We start from the raw sequence: 22,827 nt of genomic DNA on the forward strand, positions 1-22,827 counted from the left end.
AAGTACTTTTTGAGAGGATTTTTTTTATGCGCCTCCCGGAAGTTTTAACAAGCTGCTTCGTTTTCGCTGTTCACACATTTATCTAAAAGGATCTGATGAATTAGGAACTAGCAGCAAGTTCAGCAGCTGGGTTTATTTTAAACATTAAAAAAATCCACTTAGGGTTTGTTTTGGCTGGCTCACAAATATCACAGTCCCCCTTTGCCTCTAGTGCCGTCTGGCTTTCTTCCACCATCTTGCTTCAACAGCTCTGAGCAGCGCACGTTTGGCCTTGATCATATTCTGGCGGTAGCGCATTTTCTCACCTGCCATTATTTTCTACTGCGTTGAACATCAAAGGCCCCGGCAGAATGTGGAGGACACACGGCATGCTCTGATATGTACAACATCAAGTCAACCACAGTCTAAAATTTCTGTGTCGTGTGCGTTTTGAACAAGAGGTTTGGAAGTGTACCGTTTTCTTAAAGGAATAGGCCACCGTTTTTGCCTCCTGTGATATGTTCTTACCTTAGACGAGTTGATGCGTAACTCTCTGGTCTTTGTGCGTGCGGAAATGTTAGCATTTAGCCTCTCCCAGCAAAGGTATAGCCCCAAACTGGGCTGAAGTTGGAAGCTACCAAGCTGTTCCACGTTTTCCCTATTTAAATATGGTTAAGTGAGTGTTTACATGATCCAAGTATAGTCACACACAATTATAGCACTTCGACTTTACTGCGCAAACGTCAAAGTGCTCCTAAGTTATTATTACGCCTGACAATATGTAGTTCCCCTTTTTATCCGCTTAGAAAATCCACATGTTTAATTTTGTTTAACTATACTTGTATCGTGTAACTGCTAACTTCACCCCAGTTTGGAGCTATACCTTTGCTGGGAGAGGCTAAATGCGAACATTTGCGTGACTGAGGGCACGCACAAAGACCATACAGTTACGCATCAACTCGTCTAAGCTCAGGTAAAAACAAATCTCGGTATGGAAAAACGGTGGCCTATTCCTTTTTTAAAGCTCAATCATGTACAAATCTTTATCTTGTCGATCCAGAGGTGGTCAGTAACAAAGTAAATTCACTTAAGTATTGTACTTATGTAAAGCACCGACCCTCAAAAGCTTGTAGTGTTTTGATTGAGAACTGATATATTTTTCTCCACTACATTTGAAAGGGAAATGTAAAGCTTTCCACACTACATTGGCACCAGTATACTGTAGAAATATTGTAAAGAGTAAATTTGGCAGGTATTTTATTGTAATTTTAAATGTCTTAAAACTCATCTTGTAAGGAGGGTTGTGTTGTCGTACTTGTAGTGAATTTCTGTGCAATTTGTGTTTTTTTGAAGTTGCAAAGTTGGTATTCAACTACTTATTTAAATCAATTTGTACTTCCCTCCGTTCACTTTGACTGAGCAACTTTTACTTGATTTACATCACTACTTAATAATAATAATGCATCGGTTTTATATAGCGCTTTTCTGGACACTCAAAGACGCTTTACATTGCATTATTCATTCACTCCATACGCGGTGGTGGTAACCAACCACTCACTCAAACACTACATTCGCTAGGCTTCCTGGTGTTCCTAAACGGTCTCCCATCCAAGTACCGACCAGGCCCTTTCCTGCTTAGCTTCCAAGGTCTGACGGGATTGGGCATCGCAAAGGCGGTATGACAACTACTACTACTTCCAACACAACTGTATCAAACAATCTTCATCTTACATCAAACATTCTGTCTGCCCTCTGATTTTCCCCCAGGGCATGAAATACCTAATTCTGAGCTGATTTTAAATTGCTAGTTGTGGTCCAAATTTGTGACTGAAATGTTAGGAATGCATTAAAGGGGCTGGATGCAAGTTGGCCATTTTATACTCACTACTGCCACCTCAGGCCATATGTCGTAACTGCACCTTCTTTATTAAGCTCGTGCATGACGGCACTTCAGACTCGAAGTGACACCTTTTTGAGTGACAGTGCAGGATTTTAGAGGCAGTTGTGGTGAACAGGTCTGGGCTCATTCTGCACATTAGGACATGGCTGGAACATGTAGGGGGAGGAAAATACATATTTTAACATTTTTAAACTCCCTATAGTCCCTTTTTAAAGTTTAATTTGTTACGGATGAATTTAGCAGATTTCAGGGAGCAGAGCAGCAAAGCGATGTTTACAATATTAGCCTCCAACAGGGTAATTGTTTTTAGTTTTGCTGCTACTTCCCGGGTTTACGCTCACAACACACTGCAGATGCTGCAAATAGGCTGTGCAAACAGTACTGCAAGGGGGTGAAATGGATTTTACGCTTATTCAAGAATAGAAAATAGGCCCAGGCCCTTATTAAAAAATCTCAAATCTGGAGGAATATATTGCTGTGATGTGAGCTGTTGGTGGTTGTTGTTGCAAGAATCATCTGACTCTCTGAGCATGTTTTTGTGGAGACACAAACTGCATTGTTAGCAGGTTTTGCTCATTCTGCTGGTGTGTCCGTGCCAAACATCAAAGGCAGCTGCAAAACGTTAAGGACACACGGCACACTCTGAAATGCATTACGTTGATTTAGGCGTGATCCAAAGTTTTCCCCTCGTGTTGACAAGGTGAGCGTCTAGAGGACAAGTGGTTGCGTGGAGCATCGCGAGGAGGGGCTTTTAGAAAAGTATAAATTCAGCCCCAGACATCCCTGTAGCTGCAATTTAGTTCCACCCAGGGGTCTGCTCTGATGGATCCAGTTAAGCTACAAGCCCGTTAAAAAACAAGCCTCTCCTAAGGTCACAAACTGCACATGGCTGGTCCCCCCCGCCTGCAGTGAGAACGGGGCTGGTTGGCTGCCTCCAAAAAGACCACATGGAAAGCGCCGTGCTTGTTCTGGGGGGCATCCTCCAGACTAATGGAACATAATTATGACCCGATATGCAAATGTTTTGAGGGTAATGTCCTGTGACCACCAAAGAACCAGTGAATAGCTAAAATAAACACATAGTAGTTGAGCAGTATTTAGATAAAAGCTTCAACACAGTGTGATTGCAGTGGTGCTTTGACCCCAGCAGGTAGAAATGTAAATGAAGAGTACAGTCGATTTTGTCAGGAAAAAATCAATCTTGATTAAGTGAAGACGTAGAGGCTGATCATTCTGCTGCTGCGGTGGATACAGTGAAGGGAAGTTGTGGCATTTAGCTGAGACGGCAGGATGATGCAGATGAGAGAACATAATGATTTGAAGTAGGGATGGACGATATAGTCTCCACCAATATTTGCATATCTTTTTCAAATGTTTGTCGGTCCGATTTGGGGGGGGGGGGGAAACGGCTGATATACATTTTTTTTTTCTGTAAATTAATTACTGCGCCATGATGTGCACTAAAAACATGTGCAATAGGTGAATCCTCCAGCCAGGTGATTCTGACCATCAGCCTGGCTCCACATCATGGAGATGGGTCCCCGGGCGTCGACCACTGCTCCTTACGGGTTGCCCCATCGAAGGATGGGTTAAATGCAGAGGACAAATTTCCCTACGGGGACAATAAACTATACAAACAATACAAACAAACAAACAATGTCTTGGCGCACTTGAATGCATGCAGCAGTGTAGACTGGCTGCACTGCTCTGGCTGGGACAACAGTTTATTCAAATTTGCTGATTCTTGAAAATCAGTTTACCTTTTGCCTGCTCTAAACCTCCAGTCTGGCCTAAGTTCAGTATAATGTACTGTAAGCTTGAAAATAAAGTACATGTTTCTATTAAAGGGGCTAGATGCAAGTTCGCCATTTTATACTCACTACTGCCACCTCAGGTCATTCGTGTAACTGCACCTTCTATATTAAGCTTGTGCATGGCAGCAAATCGGACCTGAAATAACACTTTTTTGGGTGACAGTGCAGGATTTTAGAGGCAGTTATTGTGAACAGATCTGGGCTCATTCTACACATTAGGACATTGTTGAAACATGTAGGGGGAGGAAAATACTTAAATATATTTAAAGGGACTATACAGAGTTTAAAAATGTCAAGTCACATAAAGGCCAGGTTCTACAGGAATGCAAAAGGGTGCATTGCAACCTTATTTTAGAGTGTTTGTACCTTCAGTTGTATCCCGATGGATTTTAATAACGAGGATCTGCCTTTTGCACCCGTAACTCGGATGCACCCTCAGTCAGTTGATACCAGTAGTATCAACTTAATAATTCATGATGTTGCCATGACTTTTAAATGTACTAAATGGCTTACCAGTTAAGTAAGCCACTGTAAAACGATGGAAAAGATGCTAAACTTTCAACACATTTACCATAACGGAGATGAATTATTCCTTGAGGGCATAATTACTGCACTTTACACATTGTTACTGTAAATGTCCTCTAAAAGGTGACTTATAGTGGTAAATGTGGACATGGATATTGCCATAAATTTTTTACTTTGTTTATTGCGGTCTAAAGCTTTTAAAAAACAGCAGAAGTCATCTTATGAATTATTGAGTAATACTGATGATCGGTAATTGTGGAAGCAAAGTTATAAAAACAAGCCTATAGGAACTGATGTGGCAATTATAAAATCTTAGTATATGTATGTATGTATGTATGTATGTATATATATATATATAGATATATATATTATTAATATTAATATTAATATTAATATTATATGTAAATTTAGATGGTTAACAATTCCATCTCTGTAATATTTACTAAACATTTTGCACATGGGCCACTGTGGGTAAGTTAATCAAAAACTTTTAAAATAGTTTTGCATGTGTTTATCTCAATACAGTACAGGGTATTATATTTTAATTACTATCGGCCTACACAGTTCTCAATGTGTTGCTAAACTAAAATCGATCAGTACTTGGCAGGCGTTTATGTCAAGCCCTGTAGGGAAATACTGTATGTCCTCTGCTTTAAACACCATTTAATGCTACTTACTTTCAGAGTCCGAGTAGGTTTTATTGCCATTGTTGAACAGATTCACAAACTAGGAATTTTCTTTGGTGCAAACGCGCAACATGAAACACAAAACTTTGTAGAACTGAAATGTGTTTATTTTCCTCCTAGAAACGATTCTAATTGGCTGACTACAGTGCAGTTGTATAAACAGACACTCTCACACTGTAGTTTTTTGGACTGCCTTTTAGATCTCCTCCAATTTTTTTAGTATTGCTGAAGATTCTTAACTGTATGAAAATGATGTCTCCTCATGTGCTGCCTGAACCCCTCTAAGCCCGATGAAACCTGGCATTGTCATCTTGGAATATGCCTGTGCCACCTGGAAAGATGATAACCTGGTCATTCAGTATAATCAGGTAGTCAGCTGACATCAATCTTTGTCCACATAACGTTAATGAACATGCTGTAATTATCCAATTGGAAGCCAGTTAACTGAATTAATTGGTATTTGCTATTATGTTCTGTTTGTGTTTCAAGCTTTTTTTTTTTTTTTGAATGTTGGAATTATACATTCAATATAAGTCAAAATGTCGAGGGTTCATGCATAAATTAAGAAAGTTCGAAAAAATGATCTCAGGTTCTACTGCTGCGGGAAATAAGTAACATTGAAGCGTCTGGCCACAAAGCGTCCCGCTGGCCAGGTGCTGACCCGCGTTTGTTTGTTGCAGAGATAATGTGCGAGTGTCTGTGTCAGCGTGATTCACTGTAGATTCCACAGCTGGGAGCCTTCTCCAAACTAGGACGTACTCTGCCTCAAGTCAGTGTGAATATTTAACCCACCACATCTGCGTGGGGAAACATGTGGCCGAGGGCGCGAGCGCATCTCCTCTTGCTTTCACTTTCTGACCCGAGATCCCTCTGAATCCAGGACTGCAGACAATATGACATCACTTTTTAACCAGTTGCCGATGAATGAACAACAAAGTATCCGATCTTTATCATGTGCTCTGTATGTAGGTAAGATAACTTGATTTGGAAGAAGAAATGTGAGAATCTGAGGTTGACAAGAGCCCAGCAACTCGACTCCAGCTCATATCGGGTTGTCACGATCTGCGGTTGACGAATTTGCAACAGGAAATCCAATCACAATTCTGAACCCTGTGTGGTCTGATTCAGCTGGAAATACTGTATTTATTTTAAGTACATTTATTGGAAGACATGCACGTCCATAAAGGAGTCTGGTCATATCAATATTCAGACACAAGCGACCTATGCTTTGTGTTAACGTCCTCCGCCATGATTGATGAAAGCCCTCGGAGAAACTTCTTGCTGTGGCTTTAAGGACAAGTCGAGCTCATTTAAAACAGAAGAAAGTGCTCTGGTAAAAGATCGCTGTGTCGCGGCCGCCATCTTCACTGTTTTAGTTACGGGAGGAGCATGGGAGGGGTTTTATGGGAAATCTTGGCACGGAAGATGACACACCGTTATCTCCCGCCTCCCGTGCACTGATTGGCTCTGCTTGGTTTTGCCAGAGTCAGCAAAATTCAAATAGCACACTACCAGACTGCATCATATGTATCTCTTAACATGGAGGGTCAGTCTGTCTTGTGCCAGGCTAGTGGTTTATAACAAGCCGCAACATCAGGGAAGCTCTCGATTTACCGGTCGATCTACGTTCGTACCCTCACCTATGGTCATGAGATTTAATAGTACAGTATACAGTGTCGAAATCCTTAAGTCCCGACTCCCGCCCCACCCGTTGAGAACCACTGGGGTTGGGATGTAATGAACAGTGAGACTAAAAGAGCAAACACTGGTGGTGGAGGAAGTGGCATGAAAGGGGCTGCAGAGTTTGGGCACACACATGCGGCTTAAATAGAATGATGGTGGTCTTAATGTTGATCTTAGTCATTTCCCTTATATGGTCAGGTGATCCTACAGTAAGCAGTCATTATTTCTGATTTTACTGTAAGCTTGGGTAACTCCCGCTTCTACCTGTCTTTTTTTTTCTTCTTTTTTTTATAAGGGCTAATGTAGTAGTGCTCGTCCCTCACAGCAGATTGTTGTGCAGGAGGCTGCCATCATTATCATGACAAAACAGCTGGGATGTTATCCTTAATGAGAGGCTTAAGTGAATGTGCCTCTTTTTTTCACTTTGTTTAATTAATGAGCTTGTTTGCGCTAAGGAACCTGGCCGGCTCCACGTTTGGCATCCTTTAGATCTGCCACTGAAACAGAGGCAGCCAACTCTTTGTCGCAACTATGCAATTATTTCCGTTTCTCTTTGACTACACTGATGAATGCGCATCTCACTTTACTTTCTCCGGAACATCTACATCATCGCCTTGCTGGAACACTCCATCTATTTTTAGCTGGTATATGTCATAATTTCTGAGCCCATGGGCATAAAGAAGGATTAAATACATTTGTTGCAATGTTGTTCTCATTTTAATAATTACATTTAATCCAGCATCTGTTGCAACGAGATGCTAGCTCTGACACTTCCGCCGCGCGCTAGGTTTGTTGCCAGCGATGCCTCGGGGAAAAAATATTGTGAGACGCCTTGCTCAATTTGTGTGTTTTAGTAAAGCTTATATTTATACATCTCTTATTTTTAGTTGCCCTCTAAGATGAATATACAAGTTGTCAGAAAGTTTATGTTCTGATTGCCATTTTGCTTTTTATTTTGTGAACAAATGACAATGTTTTATTGGGCTTGGAGTTTGGACACTTTTGTCCTGTAACAGCTGCCGCATGAGCCTTTTAAAAACAATGCACATTGTTTATCTCGTGTCTCCTCAGTTGTGCATGTCAAAGTCCATGATACTTCCGGTTTTTGCATATGTACAAGAGGAGCGATGTTACGAACTTTGTATGAATGCTAATATTTTCACCATACTGTCCCCAATCTAGCGCGCACCTTAACAATACCGAGAAACTCTGCACTAAGGGCCTGGAAGCATCCCCTCCGGGTGGGAAATGTGGGCAAGCCAGTGTAAAATAAGCGGCTCTTCTTGCATTAGCTTCCTGATATCTGTCTGAACACTTCATTATCACAATACTTTTTGCTGCAATACCATTTATTGATACTTTATCAAGTATTGTAATACCTTCAATACTTGTTTTTGAAGGCATTTTTATCATGCATTCCTTTGTTTTCCAGTAACGTCACTTTGTTATTTTTCAATCTTAACACGTCGATACATTTCAAATGGCCCTTGGTTTATAAACTTTAGACACATTACCTTAAAAAAAAAAGAAAACAGTTATCATAATTACTTACTGTATTGCAATATGCAAGTATCGTGACAAAAGTGTATCGCCCTAGTGGTAAAGTACTTTTACTTTCAAAGGTTTATGGCCTTGTGCTTCTGTTTTTTTTCTCAGATGATTCTAGCCATAGGAATTCAAAGATCAAGATTGTGTCCTTATTCTTAACAGAACCGTCCAGAGCCAAGAGCCACAGAAAATTTGACAAATTTTACACATGTGCAACCCGGAGCCGACCCTCATGTTACCTTCAGGGAAAAGGCTCCGTAGCCACTGCTGCGAATATACCGTCCTTTATTCCAGCATGAGTTAAAATACTGAGAGGTGACGGGGGCTGTTGGTTAGAGCACTTGCCGGATCCAAAGGTTACACAATTCACCCACCTTTCCTGTGAAAGCAGTGCGAGTTAATGGTCTGTGTGGCCCCTGCCACAGATTGTCAGTGTAGACTGACAAAAAGCCATTTTTTTTAACCTCATCTTTTCAAGCAACCTTATTTTTTTTTTACATCCTTTTTTTTTTTTATCGAGTGAATTATCCTAGTTCCTTCTAGAAAGGGGAACTATTCTGTTCTATTAAGTGCTTGAGCTTAAAATATGCATGCCTAATGGCTACGTTGAGTTGTGTATGCATGATTATATGTGAAGTGCACTTTAAAATTTTACTGCTATGTATTTTTCTCATTTTGCAGCTTTAAAGGTGACTCTGCTCCAGAATACAAGCGTACTGACTACTCCAGCGCAGCTATAATGTGCCCCTGGTATTTTAGTTTCTCGTGTTCCTTTTTCCTGATGTTGCAGTCACTTGATATTACTATGTTAATCACGACGGCTTTCCTCTGCTCTTTGTCCACCACCACAATTTCTGGTTGGTTCACCGTTCTGTCCGTCTGTATCTGGAAGTCCCACAGGATCTTTCCTCGGTCATTCTCTACCACCTGTGGAGGTGTTTCCCACTTTGACACATTTTTATTTATTTTTTTGTGTTTAATAGTTTGCCACCATGCCCTGAAAGAGCCTCTCAAATGGAGCTCATACTTTCTCTTCATTCACAGTGGAAGTTGACATTCCTTTAGGCTTCTTCTGGCTTGTTTAAAATTACATTGAACTATTTGCCTGTGTTTTCAGCCGTGCTCCTCAACATTGGGCGGACAATGCAGGTGGTCTCCCGTACGATGACGAGTCTATGGCGATCATCCATCTGAACAACACGACTGTCATGTATCTGAAGGAGGTCACCAAGTTCCTGGCCGTTGTCTGCTTCGTGCGCAAGGAGAGCTTCGAGAGGAAAGGTCAGTCCTCAATCAGGCTTCAGTAATTCTATTTATTTATTCCTGGGTTATTCTTATTATGCAAAAAAAAAACCTTTCTGACTGAGCCATTCTGCACTCATAATCAACATTGATGAAAGTGCGTTAATTGCGCTCAAAGTGACATGTGAGGTCTTAACTCAAGTGTCTTTTACATATATGCATTCATTTAAATAGTATAAGGTGAAATGTCAATGCTGAGGTGCTCAAAACAGGATTAAAAGGCACATTTATGTATTATATGTCCTCTTCCACTGTGGATCTGGCTCCTCTTCATCTGAAAGCACGACATTCTATGGTTCTCATAACCTACCATGATGCATTTATTAATACGAGTTACATTTTTTCTAACTACCAGAAACACATTTTGTATGAGCCACTTAAAGCAGAACTAGGTAACTCATGCCCCTATAGAGGCCATGAGCGCCACTGCAGTTGTCGTAGCATGTTTTTTTTTTTTACCAATTTAATTGTCAGTGAATGTAAATACTACGCAGACAGAAGAGACGAAGGTTGAGAGGGATAATGTACATTGTGCCAGAACTCGATGACAGAATGGAGATAATTTGACTGTAAACGCTGCTAAAGTCGCGCTAGCCCACAGTTAGCTTTGCCCGTTAGCCTGTTAGGTTCTTCCTCATGATTCTATTAGTGTGTATTGCGCCTCCGACCTGAAAACAGGGAAGTTGAAAGAGGGGACAGGGACACCAGGGAGAGATGAAAGCCCCCCCCCTTCAAATCATCCCATTAACACTTGTATTACCCCCTGAGGGACTACGGCTAAACAACAAACTTAGTTCGTCTTTGACAGTGCTGTCATTCCTTGTCCAATTATACTTCATTTTTCTTCCGATTTCCTTTCCATTACTGTTTTTATTCGTGACCTCCTTCTCAAAAGTTGTGAAAGGAGAGGTACTAACATCAGGAACTCATAGTGGTTCTTGAATAGAGTCTGAAACCACATTGCACTGACACCTGCACAATTCACCACTGACTGGGTGACATTTTGAACTCTGCTTCATGTCTCTCGAGACGTTAAAAATACTTCATATTGATTTATTTTTGGATAATACAAAAACCTTTTATCTCTTTGGTTTGACTTTCAGGTCATAGTTTGCACTCCCATTATGAACCACAAGACTCCCTTTTTTTGCTAAAGTGCAGGTTATTATGGGCACCATGTTCCGCTGCAAAAATATATGGCCGTGTTTCTTTCTACAAACTCAAGCTAAGAAAACTGATTTCAGGTAAACTGCTTGTATGAGAAAGTAAAGCTTTGGAGTTGTTATTAGATGGTGGTGGTGGAGGGGGGGGGAACGTGCACAGTCTTGTAGTCGCCTTGGAGAAAATTAGAAATAAATCCTCAGGGTTTTCTTGGCCCCTCTCACAATCCGGTCTTTGGTGTTGTGTGAACTGGACTGTGTAAATTGGCCATGAGTGCAAGTGAGATGTGGGTTTTATATAAAGCCTTTTTTTTTTACGGCACACAAGGGAACAAAGGTTGTAGTATTTGATCATATTGCCTTTTAGTGAAGGTTGGGGAGAAAACAAAGATCATGGAAAGTTTTAGTCATAATACAATTGGTGATATCTTTGTGCAATGACAGGGTTCAATAGTGCAGTGACAAACCGTTCCAGCTTTCACTTTTCATTTTCTCCTAATAACCGGTGATTCTACCAGTATGTTCCCTGTTTTGTGTCTTATCTCTGTGTACAATCTCACAATTTACCTCAAATGTCCTCTTTAGATGTGCCCCATCAAATCCGCATCAAACTGCTGCCGGCGGACGATTAGCTTGATTCTGCACCCATTTAGTTGAGTCCTGATTTAATCGCGCACGGAGAAGGGGCGCCTTTCACCGGTGGCTCTCTCCGAAATGCTCTGCCCACAATCTCCCCGGTTTCCGCTGTGACACAGTGAGGAGTCATCCGCCTATTTACTGTTCCGTTCTGGCCATTTCCCACTGAAAAGGCTGCGGTTCCCCCGGATGCACTGGCATTTTTGGACACAAATTTGACACTGCAGTACACAGTGGTCTCTGGACAGCCACAGCAATAACATTCTTTTGACACGTTTGCTTTTAGGGCCAAATCCAAATAGTCACAAGCTGTTTCTATAAAAGACATTTTTTGTTGATAGGATATCAAATTACCTTGGAAGCAAAATATTTGATTTGCTTATTGCAAATACAGTAAATATAATACTTTCACGAGTTTTAGTTGACTACAGTGATATAAGTTGATTTACAGTTTAATTTGTGACATATATTGTCCTAGAGACTTATATTGTCGTTTTTAGATTTGACCCACACTTCCAAATACAGCTGGGGCAACCTGTCAGAAGGTGAGGGGGACTGCATCTCCAGGTTGGGAACTGTTCACCTTATTCTACCCCGCCCACTTTTGCCTCTTCCCCCTCACAGATCGGCACTTCTGGCACTCACGGTTGCATAGACACTTCTGGTATAGAGCACAAAGTCCCTTCACTTACGTGGAGAAAAAGGAATATGTTTGCTGGTGAAATATAATGTACAGCGGACTGGTTTGTGTAAAATGTCCAATGTCCATTTGCACCAACAAGTCAACACTGCACTGTTTCTCTGTGCGGCCTGAAAATGTTTTTGTGTATTAGCTGATTTTATCTGGACTCCTCCTGTCCTATGTTAACTGATTAGGAGAAAAGGAGCGGGCACAATTCATGGCGGCGCCCACACGAACCTCCGGAATAGGGTAAATAAAGCGCCTTTCTACCTGCTTTAGGCACTCAAAGCGCTTCACATCAAGGAGCCACTCACCCATTCACACGCTATATACACACGCCTATAGTGTACGCAGATGCTATAGGCAAGGTGGGTGAAGTGTCTTGCCCAAGGACACAGCGACAGTGTGCCCCTGTGGGAATCAAACCGCCGACCCTCTGTTCACAAGACGACCCACTCTACTACTACTACCTGTTGCCCCAAACTACCATATGTATGTAAAATAAAGTAATAATATGTAAACTAATACGAGTGAAGGGGAAGGCACATTTCATGTCAGCACCCTCGGCAACTTCCGGAATAAGATGAATAGGCTGAAGGTGAGGAATATATACAGTAGAGGCAAACCAGAGGACCTGGAAGAAACCAACCCAGACGCTGGTAAAACATACAAATTCTACACGCCCCACGCGGTCCCGGGAATCAAACCCAGAAGCTACTAGCTGTTAGGCAAGACCGTGCTGCCAGCCTGCTCATTGCGTCCAAATACTCAGCAACGCATTAGGAACAAACGCAATGGAAAAAAATTGCTGTCTTATTTGATACTTCTGCATCCGTCTAAAAGCTTACAAATTCTCTGCTATCTTCCTGTCCTTCCAAGGTCAAGTAAACCCTCTACAAAATAAGCGAATGTTGAGTGCAGATCATAAACGATTGGCCGCCAGCCACCCACTGTTGACAAATGACATTATATCTCCTTCTAACATCAAGGCCTCAAATCTCTTATCTCAATCACTCATCCCTTACAAGTTCAAGTCTATACCATGTGCCATTATGTGCGGTTGAAGCGAAATCCTTCGTGCATACTTTCTCTATAAGTACCTCATCTGCGGCCGTATGTTAAAATGGGCTACCTTGAAAATAAAGACAGCTGGTATAGTGAGTGTGTGTTGCTTGTTCTTGCGTGTGAAGGATTGAGCAGGCGGGTCATCTACTGAAAGGTGCCCCGGAGCAGCGGGAGAGTCACAGTCACTCAAGGGCCTCACTTCACTCTCTTATGATGAGTGAAGGCGAGCGCCGCACTGCAAAATAGAAAGACACAGGAGAAATGAGTTGAAGAAAGGGGAGAGAGGTTTGAAGATGTTCATTGGAGTGGGGAGCAATAAAGCTTCTGGAGGGAGGTTGGATACAGAGCAAAAATTTAAGACCCTAATGTTAAACTGACTCTTTGGAAATATAAAAGAAGGGCTCTACAATAAATCATCCAAATATCGTTATGAGAGTATCAATAATGCAAGAATGAAGTCTTGTTTTATCACAACTTAATGAAAAAAATAGCTTATGCTTCCTCTATGAGTTGAATATGTGGCATTTAGCAAATTGCAAACATTGCTGTTTTCTTGGCAAGTACAATAGTCTCTCATACAATTTATTCAAACCAGAGCCCTGACATTAATCCACCATAAAGACTGTTAATATCCGGGAAACATTCATATTTTAATCATAGTTGCCATGCTATTTCCATCATAATACAAAGTCATATTACTGTGCTGTTGTAAAAACAAAGTGTGACAGAAAATAACAATTCTGGCAAAAATGAATCAAAACAAAATTAAATTCCATCCATCTCCCGCTTGAGTGATTTCACAACAGATGTCCAAGGCTTTGTTACCTTTCATATCCATCCTAGTGTTATAAGGGCCAGCTTTAGACAGAAGTCAAATGTCTTTAGCGTGGATCTGAGGTGCTCAGCAGGTGTGGAGGCTACTGCTTTTTGATGCTTTTTGAAATGTAAACTGTTTACTCTCATTGCAGCTTATTTTTGCGGTGGTTAAGTTTAGTTCAGAAGACGCTTTGATGTCTAAAGTTGACTTCCAAGTTCACTGGCTGACAGTTTGTAATGCTAAGTGAGAGATCTTTTACACCAAAGCTCGGCTCAACTTTAATTTGCTGCTTTGGAATGAAGCCATTTCGTTAGTTCATCACAGTGTACACTGCTGGATGTGCCTCTGGGTCGCAGTGACCTGTTGGGAAAAGACAAAGAATGGCATTATCGTTATCTTGGCTTGAAACCAAATTATGGTTTGCGACAAATTAAACTCAAAGTCGATAATGGGCTTTCAATTAACAAAATGGGAAATTAAAAACTTACTTTTTTTTATTTGCCTACACAGATTTCTAATATTAGACCTTGAAGTTTATCAAACCAAACTACTTTGCATTATGTAATTAGCAAACACTGGAGAGCTAAAACGGGTACTGTAATTGCTAACTCCAATAAATCTGAATTATCTTGACTCAAATGCAGACCAAACTACACTGCTCACAAAAACTTAAGGCACACTCAAAAAACACATCCTAGATGTCAATCAATTTGATTTTTCGGATGAAAATCTTTATTCATAGTGTAGGGCAATGTGTTCAGAACATAATAACATAAGAAATCAAATTCTCAGTCCCTGGAGGTCTGGATCCAAAATTATAGTCAAAATCAAAGTGACAAATCAGGTCACTGGTTGATCCAAATTCTGTAGAAATTCCTCAAAACGAGTCTGTATCATCCTCAGTAGTGTGTGTGGCCTCCACGTGCCTGAATGCACTCCCTACAACGCCTGGGCATGCTCCTGATGAGACCACGGATGTCCTCCTGAGGGATCTCCTCCCAGACCTGGATTAGAGCATCAGTCAGCTCCTGGACAGTCTGTGGTGCGACGTGGCGTTGATGGATGGACTGAGACATGATGTCCCAGATGTGCTCTATTGGATTTAAGTCTGGGGAACGGGCAGGCCAGTCCAGAACATCAATACCTTCATCATGCAGGACCTGCTGACACACTCTTGCCACATGTGGCCTGGCATTATCAGGCATCAGAAGGAACCCAGGGCCCACAGCACCAGCATATGGTCTTACAATAGGTCTGAGGATCTCATCCCGGTACCCAATGCCAGTCAGGGAACCTCTGGCTCGCACATGGAGGGCTGTGCGGCCCTCCAATGAAATGCCTCCCCAGACCATCACTGACCCACCACCAAACCGGTCATGCTGGATGATGTTGCAGCAGCAGAACGTTCTCCAGGGCGTCTCCAGACTCTGTCACGTCTGTCAAATGTGCTCAGGGTGAACCTGCTCTCATCCGTGAAGAGCACAGGGCACCATTGGCCAATCTGCCAATCGCTGTGTTCTCGGGCAAATGCCAATCGGGCTGCACAGTGTTGGCCAGTAAGCACCGGCCCAACTTGTGGACGTCGGGCCCTCATACCACCCTCATGGAGTCGCTTTCTGACCGTTTGAGGACCAACATGCACATTTTTCGCCCTCTGGAGGTCATTTTGTAGGGCTCGGGCAGTGCTTCTCCTGTTTCTCCGCACACAAATGAGCAGATAGCGGTCCTGCTGCTGGGTTGTTGACCTCGGTCGGCCCCCCCCAGGTCTCCTGGTGTACTGGCCTGTCTCCTGGTATCTCCTCCATGCTCTGGACACTGCGCTGGGAGACACAGCAAACACAGTGGTGAGAACACTGGACAAATGCAAAAGTGTTCCAAAAATACGGTACAAAGGATGAAGACAGGGAAATGGTCTGTGGTCACCACCTGCAAAACCATTCCTCTTTTGGAGTGATCTTGCTAATTGCCTCTCATTTCCACCTGTTGTCTGTTTAATTTCCACAACACCAAGTGAAACTGATTCACAATAAGCGTGGCTTCCTAACTGGACAGTCTGATATCCCAGAAATTTGACTGACTTGGAGTTACATTGTGTTTTTTGAGTGTGCCCTAAGTTTTTGTGAGCAGTGTACATGTGCTGACACATCAAAATCTTGATAATTCAGTTTGTTTGACAAACTAATTAACTTGACAACCTGTAATGTTGATTAAAGGGCTTAATCTGACATTGTCAACCTTTTTTTTTTTTTTTTTTACCCTGTGAGCTATGTTTATGCAACAAATGTCTACTGTTCGCGCTTAGATGGTGTAAGACGGTGTTCAACACATTCTTAAAAATAATAATCTATTTCTGATATATATAAAATTACATTAAGCATATTATTAAAATAAATCATATGAGGAGCCATTTGGAAAAGACTGAGCAACAATGGGGTTTGTCCTGTTGGCCAATGTGACCAGCATGTTTTTGAAGGTGGGGGAACCCGGAGTACCCGGAGGAAACCTGGCTGGCTGCCTTCAGTGCTCCCCTGAAACGGCGCGCTGCCTCCTGAGTTTATCCCTGTTTGAGACACCTCCTCCATCCTCTTCCTCTGGCACAGCTCCCCCCGATCCCGCCACGCTGCCTCCTCTCATTCCTTCTCACCTCTTGTGTCTAGACGCTTCACCAAACTTGTTGTGACCCTGTCTGTGGTCAAAAGCTCTCTTCCCTGTGTTGATTAACCTGTTGGCCTCTTTTAAGTGTATTTTTACACTGCTGCCCTTGCACATTGGGACGAAGTGCGCCCTCTGCTAGCCTAGCATGTTGTATAACCGCATTTTATCAGGTTCAAACTTCCTCTCCTACGCACATTTTAAGTTATACGTCAAAAAATACTAAGGATAAGGTGTGATACTGTATGTGACCTTTTTTTAAGTTCTGTACATTTAAGGCACTTCAGAAGAGTTTACGGTCTCTGAGACGTATAAGCTTGTAGTTTGCAGCAACACGGGCAACAAAGTCAACACAACCCATGTTTTCCCACAGCAACATGAAAGGAACACAAAAAAACGCAGAGTGAAAAAGGGATGATCAAACGTGTTGAAAAGAACTGGAGTTTGACTTTCATTTTGCATTGACGTAGACGGATATTGAAGGCAACAAGAGGCGCATATGGAGAAAAATGCTAAGGCTTTCTCTATTACAAAGGATTTTCAGATGTTTTCAGCACCTGACAATTTCCTGCACTTCTCCACGGCGTAATTAGGTTTTCATACATGTTGCAAGAGAAGGCGCCATGTTTCAAGATGACAATGAGTGGAGACGACTGCAGCAGGTTAAATGATAAGTTTGAAGACACCAGACAAGTTTCTATACCAGAAACTTGTAACTGAAGTCAGCGCAAGTGACAATCGGGAGCAACGTTGATACGGTTCATAGTTGTTTGGACATTGTGGGTTTTTCCGTTGGCACTTAAATTGACAGCACAGTAATAACATGGACATTTGATGGAGACATGCTATTTCCAGCCCCATATTATTACACATAGTACATACTCGCCTTGTTTCCTGGTAATTAACAGTCTTTATTTTGGTTTGAGCAATTGCTGTACATGGTTAAATATATCATCCCATGTGCGTCCTGTTTCCATGTTTCTAACTATGAATTCAGAATCTTTAGGCACAAACTTTCCTGTATGTAGTGTAATGGTGTGTTTAGAGTTTTGTTAGTGATTTTTTTTTTTTTTACCAATAATTGGATTAAAACATGATTAAAAAAGAACAATTCCAGTTTCAATGAGTTGGCAGTGGCTCAGAGAGGTGGACAGGAAGTATTTTTCCGGCTACTGTAGCTTTTTGTCAGAGAACAATGCCACAAACTTGAATTGTGTCTCATTCGGGGGTTGCTGCTATTCTAAATTTAACAAAGGTGGTTCAAGTGATATTTCTATTCCGTCAGTATTGATTCAGCAGACCTGAGGGGGGTATACTGAGCTGGGTTAGCGGGGTAAGTTCAGGGCTACCTCTAGATTTTGCTGTACTACAAAGCTGGATAATTTTCTGACGGGGTAGATCTCCATAGCAACATGCCCTCTGCTCATAGCCTGCTCTGTACCAGGTTTAACTTAGTTCCCAGCTAAGATAAGAAGATGGCTCTTTGACCAATCAGAGGAGAAAATCCTCTGCTTTGCCACCCAGACTGTGGTTTTGATTTTATAAAGTAGCGATATTGTAATTTGTTTTGTAACTTTTACTGCACGTGGTTGATCGTCCACATATGTCCAACATAATGTTGCATTTCAGTGGTAATAAAAATGTGAACATATCACGTGCTCCTTGGTTAATATTTGTCATGTGTTTAGGGATCTATATTTGCTATTCAGATCTGTGTCTCTCCTTGATTGGCCGCTTAGCACTGATTCTTCCTGTTTCACATGAACACGCTCACAAATCCTCAGAGAAACCCAGGGTTAACACAACCAACCGATAAACGTTTGTAGAACGACTTATCCAGAAGCTCCATGTCTGGGTTTGTCAACCAGGGATAGAGGAACTAATCCAGGACATGTTCAACCAGCTTCAAAGTATAGCCTTCAGAGTCTTGTGCATGAAGTAACTGAAACGCGCTCCTTCTAGTCCAGACATGTCCAACTAATGGTTTTAGAGCAACATGCTGCTCTTAAGTCTTGCTCTATCGTGTCGAAGGTTATCTGGTAAAGTCCTGGTTAATCTGGTGTCAGTCCTCCATTTGTTCCTGGTTTATCTCTGGTGCAGTCCATGCTTTCATTGTAAACGATTGAACATTTTGATGGGAAGACTGCTTTTCTAGTTTTTAGTGAGCTCGACTGACCCTGGATCAAGAGCAGTGGAAATGTGGCTTATCACAGGGTTGGGTTCCCAGTTTTACTCAAATTTTACAGCAAAAGAAGAACATTGAAGATTTAGCCACCCTTAACGAAGCAGAAACAAATCCACCTTTTCAAAACCGCTTTAGTGTCTGTATGCAATGATTTGAGTGAGCTCTGCTTTGATAGTCTCGCTGCTCTCCTCACTTACACATTGTCAAGATACATTACCACCCGCAGGCGCTCATTTATGTAAATACACTTTACGCTTCATTAGTTTGATAATATTCCGTCCATGCTCCCCACTCCAATTATCTCGAGTAGTACGTTTGAGATCCCGCTGTATGGCCAATGTTTACGTCCTTTAATTCACTGTGGCGCGCTGTACTACTTGTTTTGAGTAATAATTTTCGGTCTCGGCGGAGGGACACTGGTTCAAGCTAAGTTTTTCTAAAAAGCTCCTTGAGAAATATGCAGAGGCGTTTTGGATATGCCCGGCTGCCTGCGGTGTGGGCTATACGCCCTCACTTTGCCTTCAGAAGCAGCCCAGGGGTCTGACAGTGGGAGAGAGTGGTATTGGCCATTGCATGAAGTCTTCTAATACCACGCTCTGCAAGAAGAATGTCTTTTCTCTCTACTCCATTGCTTGTCTCGATGTCTGTTTCCCTGGCAAGTCAAGACCGAGCCATACCGAATACTGAGTGTGTGGCTGATGCAGTTATGTAAGAAATATTTCCAAACCCCACAGCATTTGGTAACATTGTTATTGTGAAAGCTCTGATGCCTTTATGGAGTCCATCCGTCGGTTTTCATAAAAGTCCAGAGTCTGGATGTGTTTCTGTGAGGCAGATGTTTTGTAAAACGTTGACGAGAAAGTGCATTTGGGGCTGTGACGCAAATGTGGCTGCAAAAATCACAAATGGCACATGGTGATATGAATTTCTCAGGGGGCAGCAGAGGGAGGGTATAGGGAGAGTTCAGCTTCATGACAGCCTGATGATAAGGCTGCCCTTCAGTCAGATGAATCTGGCATGGATTGAATTGGATACGTGTAGCCCTAACAAATTTGAAGTTCAATATATTGAGGCAGGAAAGTATCGTGATAAATGATATTCTTGACTAACGATACCGGATACTGTCAACTCTCTTAAAAATTACAGTAAACCTTTGTTCTAGAAGTTCATAATCCTATCCTAAAATACCACACACGCTACATGAATTATAATGTAACTCAATTTGATTTCTAACTGAAGCTAAGTTTAACAAATGCAAAATGAACAGACGATGAACATCGAGCCCAAAAATGTATCGTTCATCTGTTTTTTTTAAATTGAGAGATAAGTTGATATAGTAGTTATCGTGACAATCCTAGATATGTGGAGCCCCTTCTAAATAACTGTCCAGCCTGTCCAGATCATTGTTGTTGAGAAATGCAGCCATAATTATATGTGTAGATAAGTCTTGCAGTCTATTTATTTCAATATTTATTATTGGAAAGGTATCGAAAGTATTTTACTGTGTACATGCAGTATAACAAGTTCTGTTCTGTTTCGGGCCGTAGGTGTTTGTGGGTCCCAATGCTACCAGTTCAGAACCACTGGTGCAAGCATAGGTGCCAATCCTGTGGGAACTATGGGGATTGTGCACCTGCCCAAATCATAGGGAACCCAGACTTTGCTGACGTTTCCCTGATCACAAATAATAAATAGATTTAACCTGTAAATCTCTTTACTCTTCATCCGAGCACGGGTCAGTCTAAAACATTAACATTAGTGCAGCGGAGACTTACAAAGCGGTAGGTTGTGGGATTTTTTTTGTTTTTCTTTTTTTTTGGTCACTTGGTTGTATGTAGAACACCATGTGCACCGACGCATCCAAGGTCTAAAGCGAGCATGCTGGACCCAAAAAGATGAAGCAAGAAAACACAAAGCCCTTCCTCATGTCTGAAGAAGGGCTGGCTTGACGCCCGAAACGTCACGACTTGGTGCAAGTAATGAAACTGTGTGAGCCAACTCGAGTTGTGCGGAGCTTTTTGTTTTCTTGTTTCACTGATCATTTCCACATAATCTATTCTGCTTTGACTTTTTAAACCCCGTATGATCTGTTAATTTCCTTCAAGTTATCTGGGTTTGGCAACAGCAGAAAGTAATGGTTTATGGTCCTGTATTGCTGCGGTTTCCCAATTACTGCCTTGTGCTTGTTTTGGTCGTTGGACAAAATCTATGACAAAAAGTGTTGCTCGATGTGGAGTGGGGACTGATCCATTTTGTGTATTTCTGCTTAAAAGTTCCTGTTTTTTGTTGTGCCATCAACTGAAGCACAGTGGCTCACAGAGGACTGCATGCAGGGGGACTCTGTGGGCTGTCTGACAAACACTGTCCAGCTTCAGCTTGGACGGGAAAAGCAAAACAAGTTTCAATGCTCTGTTGCATCTGTACGATTGGCAGGACACAAAATCTCAGAAAAAAAAATGATCTCGACAGGTACAAGGAAGGTTTTGGACCTTCACAATTATTGTTGCTTATTGTCATTTTCTATTTGATTCTTGGTGGAGGTCTAAAATATCAATTCAATCTATAGTTTTTGTAACACAAAAACTGCAAAGTCAAACCGTTGGCCGTTTATTTCCAGGAGGGATTTATCTTTCAACTGACCCAGCATTTCCCAACTTCTAGGGGTTTAAGCGAGCACTTAGCAATGGGTACTTTATTATAATTATTATAATTTCAGATTTACCTAATTTGAGTACACCTGTTTGAAGGGGTAGTTTTGTTTTTTACTGGGTACATAAGACTGAAAGGTTTGAGAAACACTGAACTGACCAAGCAATTCAATTAAAGTAAATTTATAGAGCCCATTTAAAAACAACTACTGTTGGCCAAGTGCTTTCCAGAGATGCTAAATTCTGGGACGCAATTAAACACAGGCCAAATGCAGATTACCATAATGAAGTTTGCCACAAGTGCCCATGTCTCAACAGTAAATTTAGCTGTGAAAGTAATTGGGTGACGCCTTGTGGCTGAAGTACTTTTCTTTATTTTTTTTATCCTTATCTCGCAATAACAGTATGCTGCAGAAAAAGCATCTAGGAAATTCTCGACATATCACTACATAAACTTTTATTTCAGTTTTTATTCTAAGTTATTGTCATCCTAACCATGCAGCTTTACCTTGACCCTGCTGTTGATTGTTATGAACATGTTTGCTTAAAAACTTGTTCTCAAACTTCAATGAAGGTTAGTGAGTCATCTTCTGTACTCTGTAGTTGAAGTGAACAACTAAAGTTTCAGCTCAGGCGCAGACCAGACATAGACCACAGGGAGGAGTTCAGCTTGGCCCAGTCCCTCCCCTCTATTAATGGCTACTCTAACTACAAATGTGTTTACCCACAGGTGAGACGTTTTTGTAGTTCTAAGTCCTAACGACCTAACTCTCACTTGAGTTTCAGTCTGAGCAGCTCTCTCAGCTGATTACTGCTAATTGCCTGCCGATTGACCTGTCCTGGGCTGAGTTTCAACCTGTCATAATAAGGTTGAGACTCGCACAGGACAGATCGGCTGAGAGTAGGGCCTGAGCTGAAACTTTAGTGCGAGAGAGGCGAAAGGTTCAACCCTTTTTTTTTTAAATCTTTATTTGAATTGGGACAGTGCACATTAATCAACATGTGTTTTTTCAACATGTAAATGTGCCCGAGTTGGCCATATAGGCTAATTTTCATCCGTAGTCCCATGGCAGGTTGATGTCATGACAGATAGGACACACAACAGGCACAAACATACAGCAAAGACACCATCAGAGACATAAAAAGACAGTGAATGATGAATGACAACATAGTACACAAAACACCACAATCCTCCACACAGCAAGACATGTATCAGTGGTTGGTGACTTTAGACCATGGTGCGTTCACATCACTTCAACTACAGGGTACAGAAGATGACTCTAGAACCTTCATTGAAGATGGACAACTCCTGTATGACTGAGAGCCCACAGACATCTTGTTCCCAATGTATTTTTGTCATTAGAGATACCACTTTCACACCGCCACATTGAGGTTAAGAAAGCACTTGCATAAACTCGTGCCAGTGTCTGTTGCCGTTGGGCCAATCTGTATTTATTCAAACATGAAAGATGGAAATGAGAATTGGCAAAGGCGGTACAAGAACAATCTCTTGATAGTAATGTAGCGGCACACAGCGTGTTGGGA

General features: G+C 41.7%; 1 protein-coding gene across 1 annotated transcript in view; it reads left to right on the forward strand.

The window, feature by feature from the left end:
- rragd (ras-related GTP binding D) overlaps nucleotides 1-22,827 on the forward strand; it is a 53,753-nt gene that overhangs the window by 17,462 nt on the left and 13,464 nt on the right. Inside the window, exon 6 of the mRNA XM_079573534.1 lies at nucleotides 9,253-9,416. Within this exon, the coding sequence (XP_079429660.1) occupies nucleotides 9,253-9,416 (164 nt within the window). The remainder of the gene's footprint in view (nucleotides 1-9,252; nucleotides 9,417-22,827) is intronic.

This window comes from Gobius niger (assembly GCF_951799975.1).
Source record: "Gobius niger genome assembly, chromosome: 16".
NCBI lineage: Eukaryota > Metazoa > Chordata > Actinopteri > Gobiiformes > Gobiidae > Gobius > Gobius niger.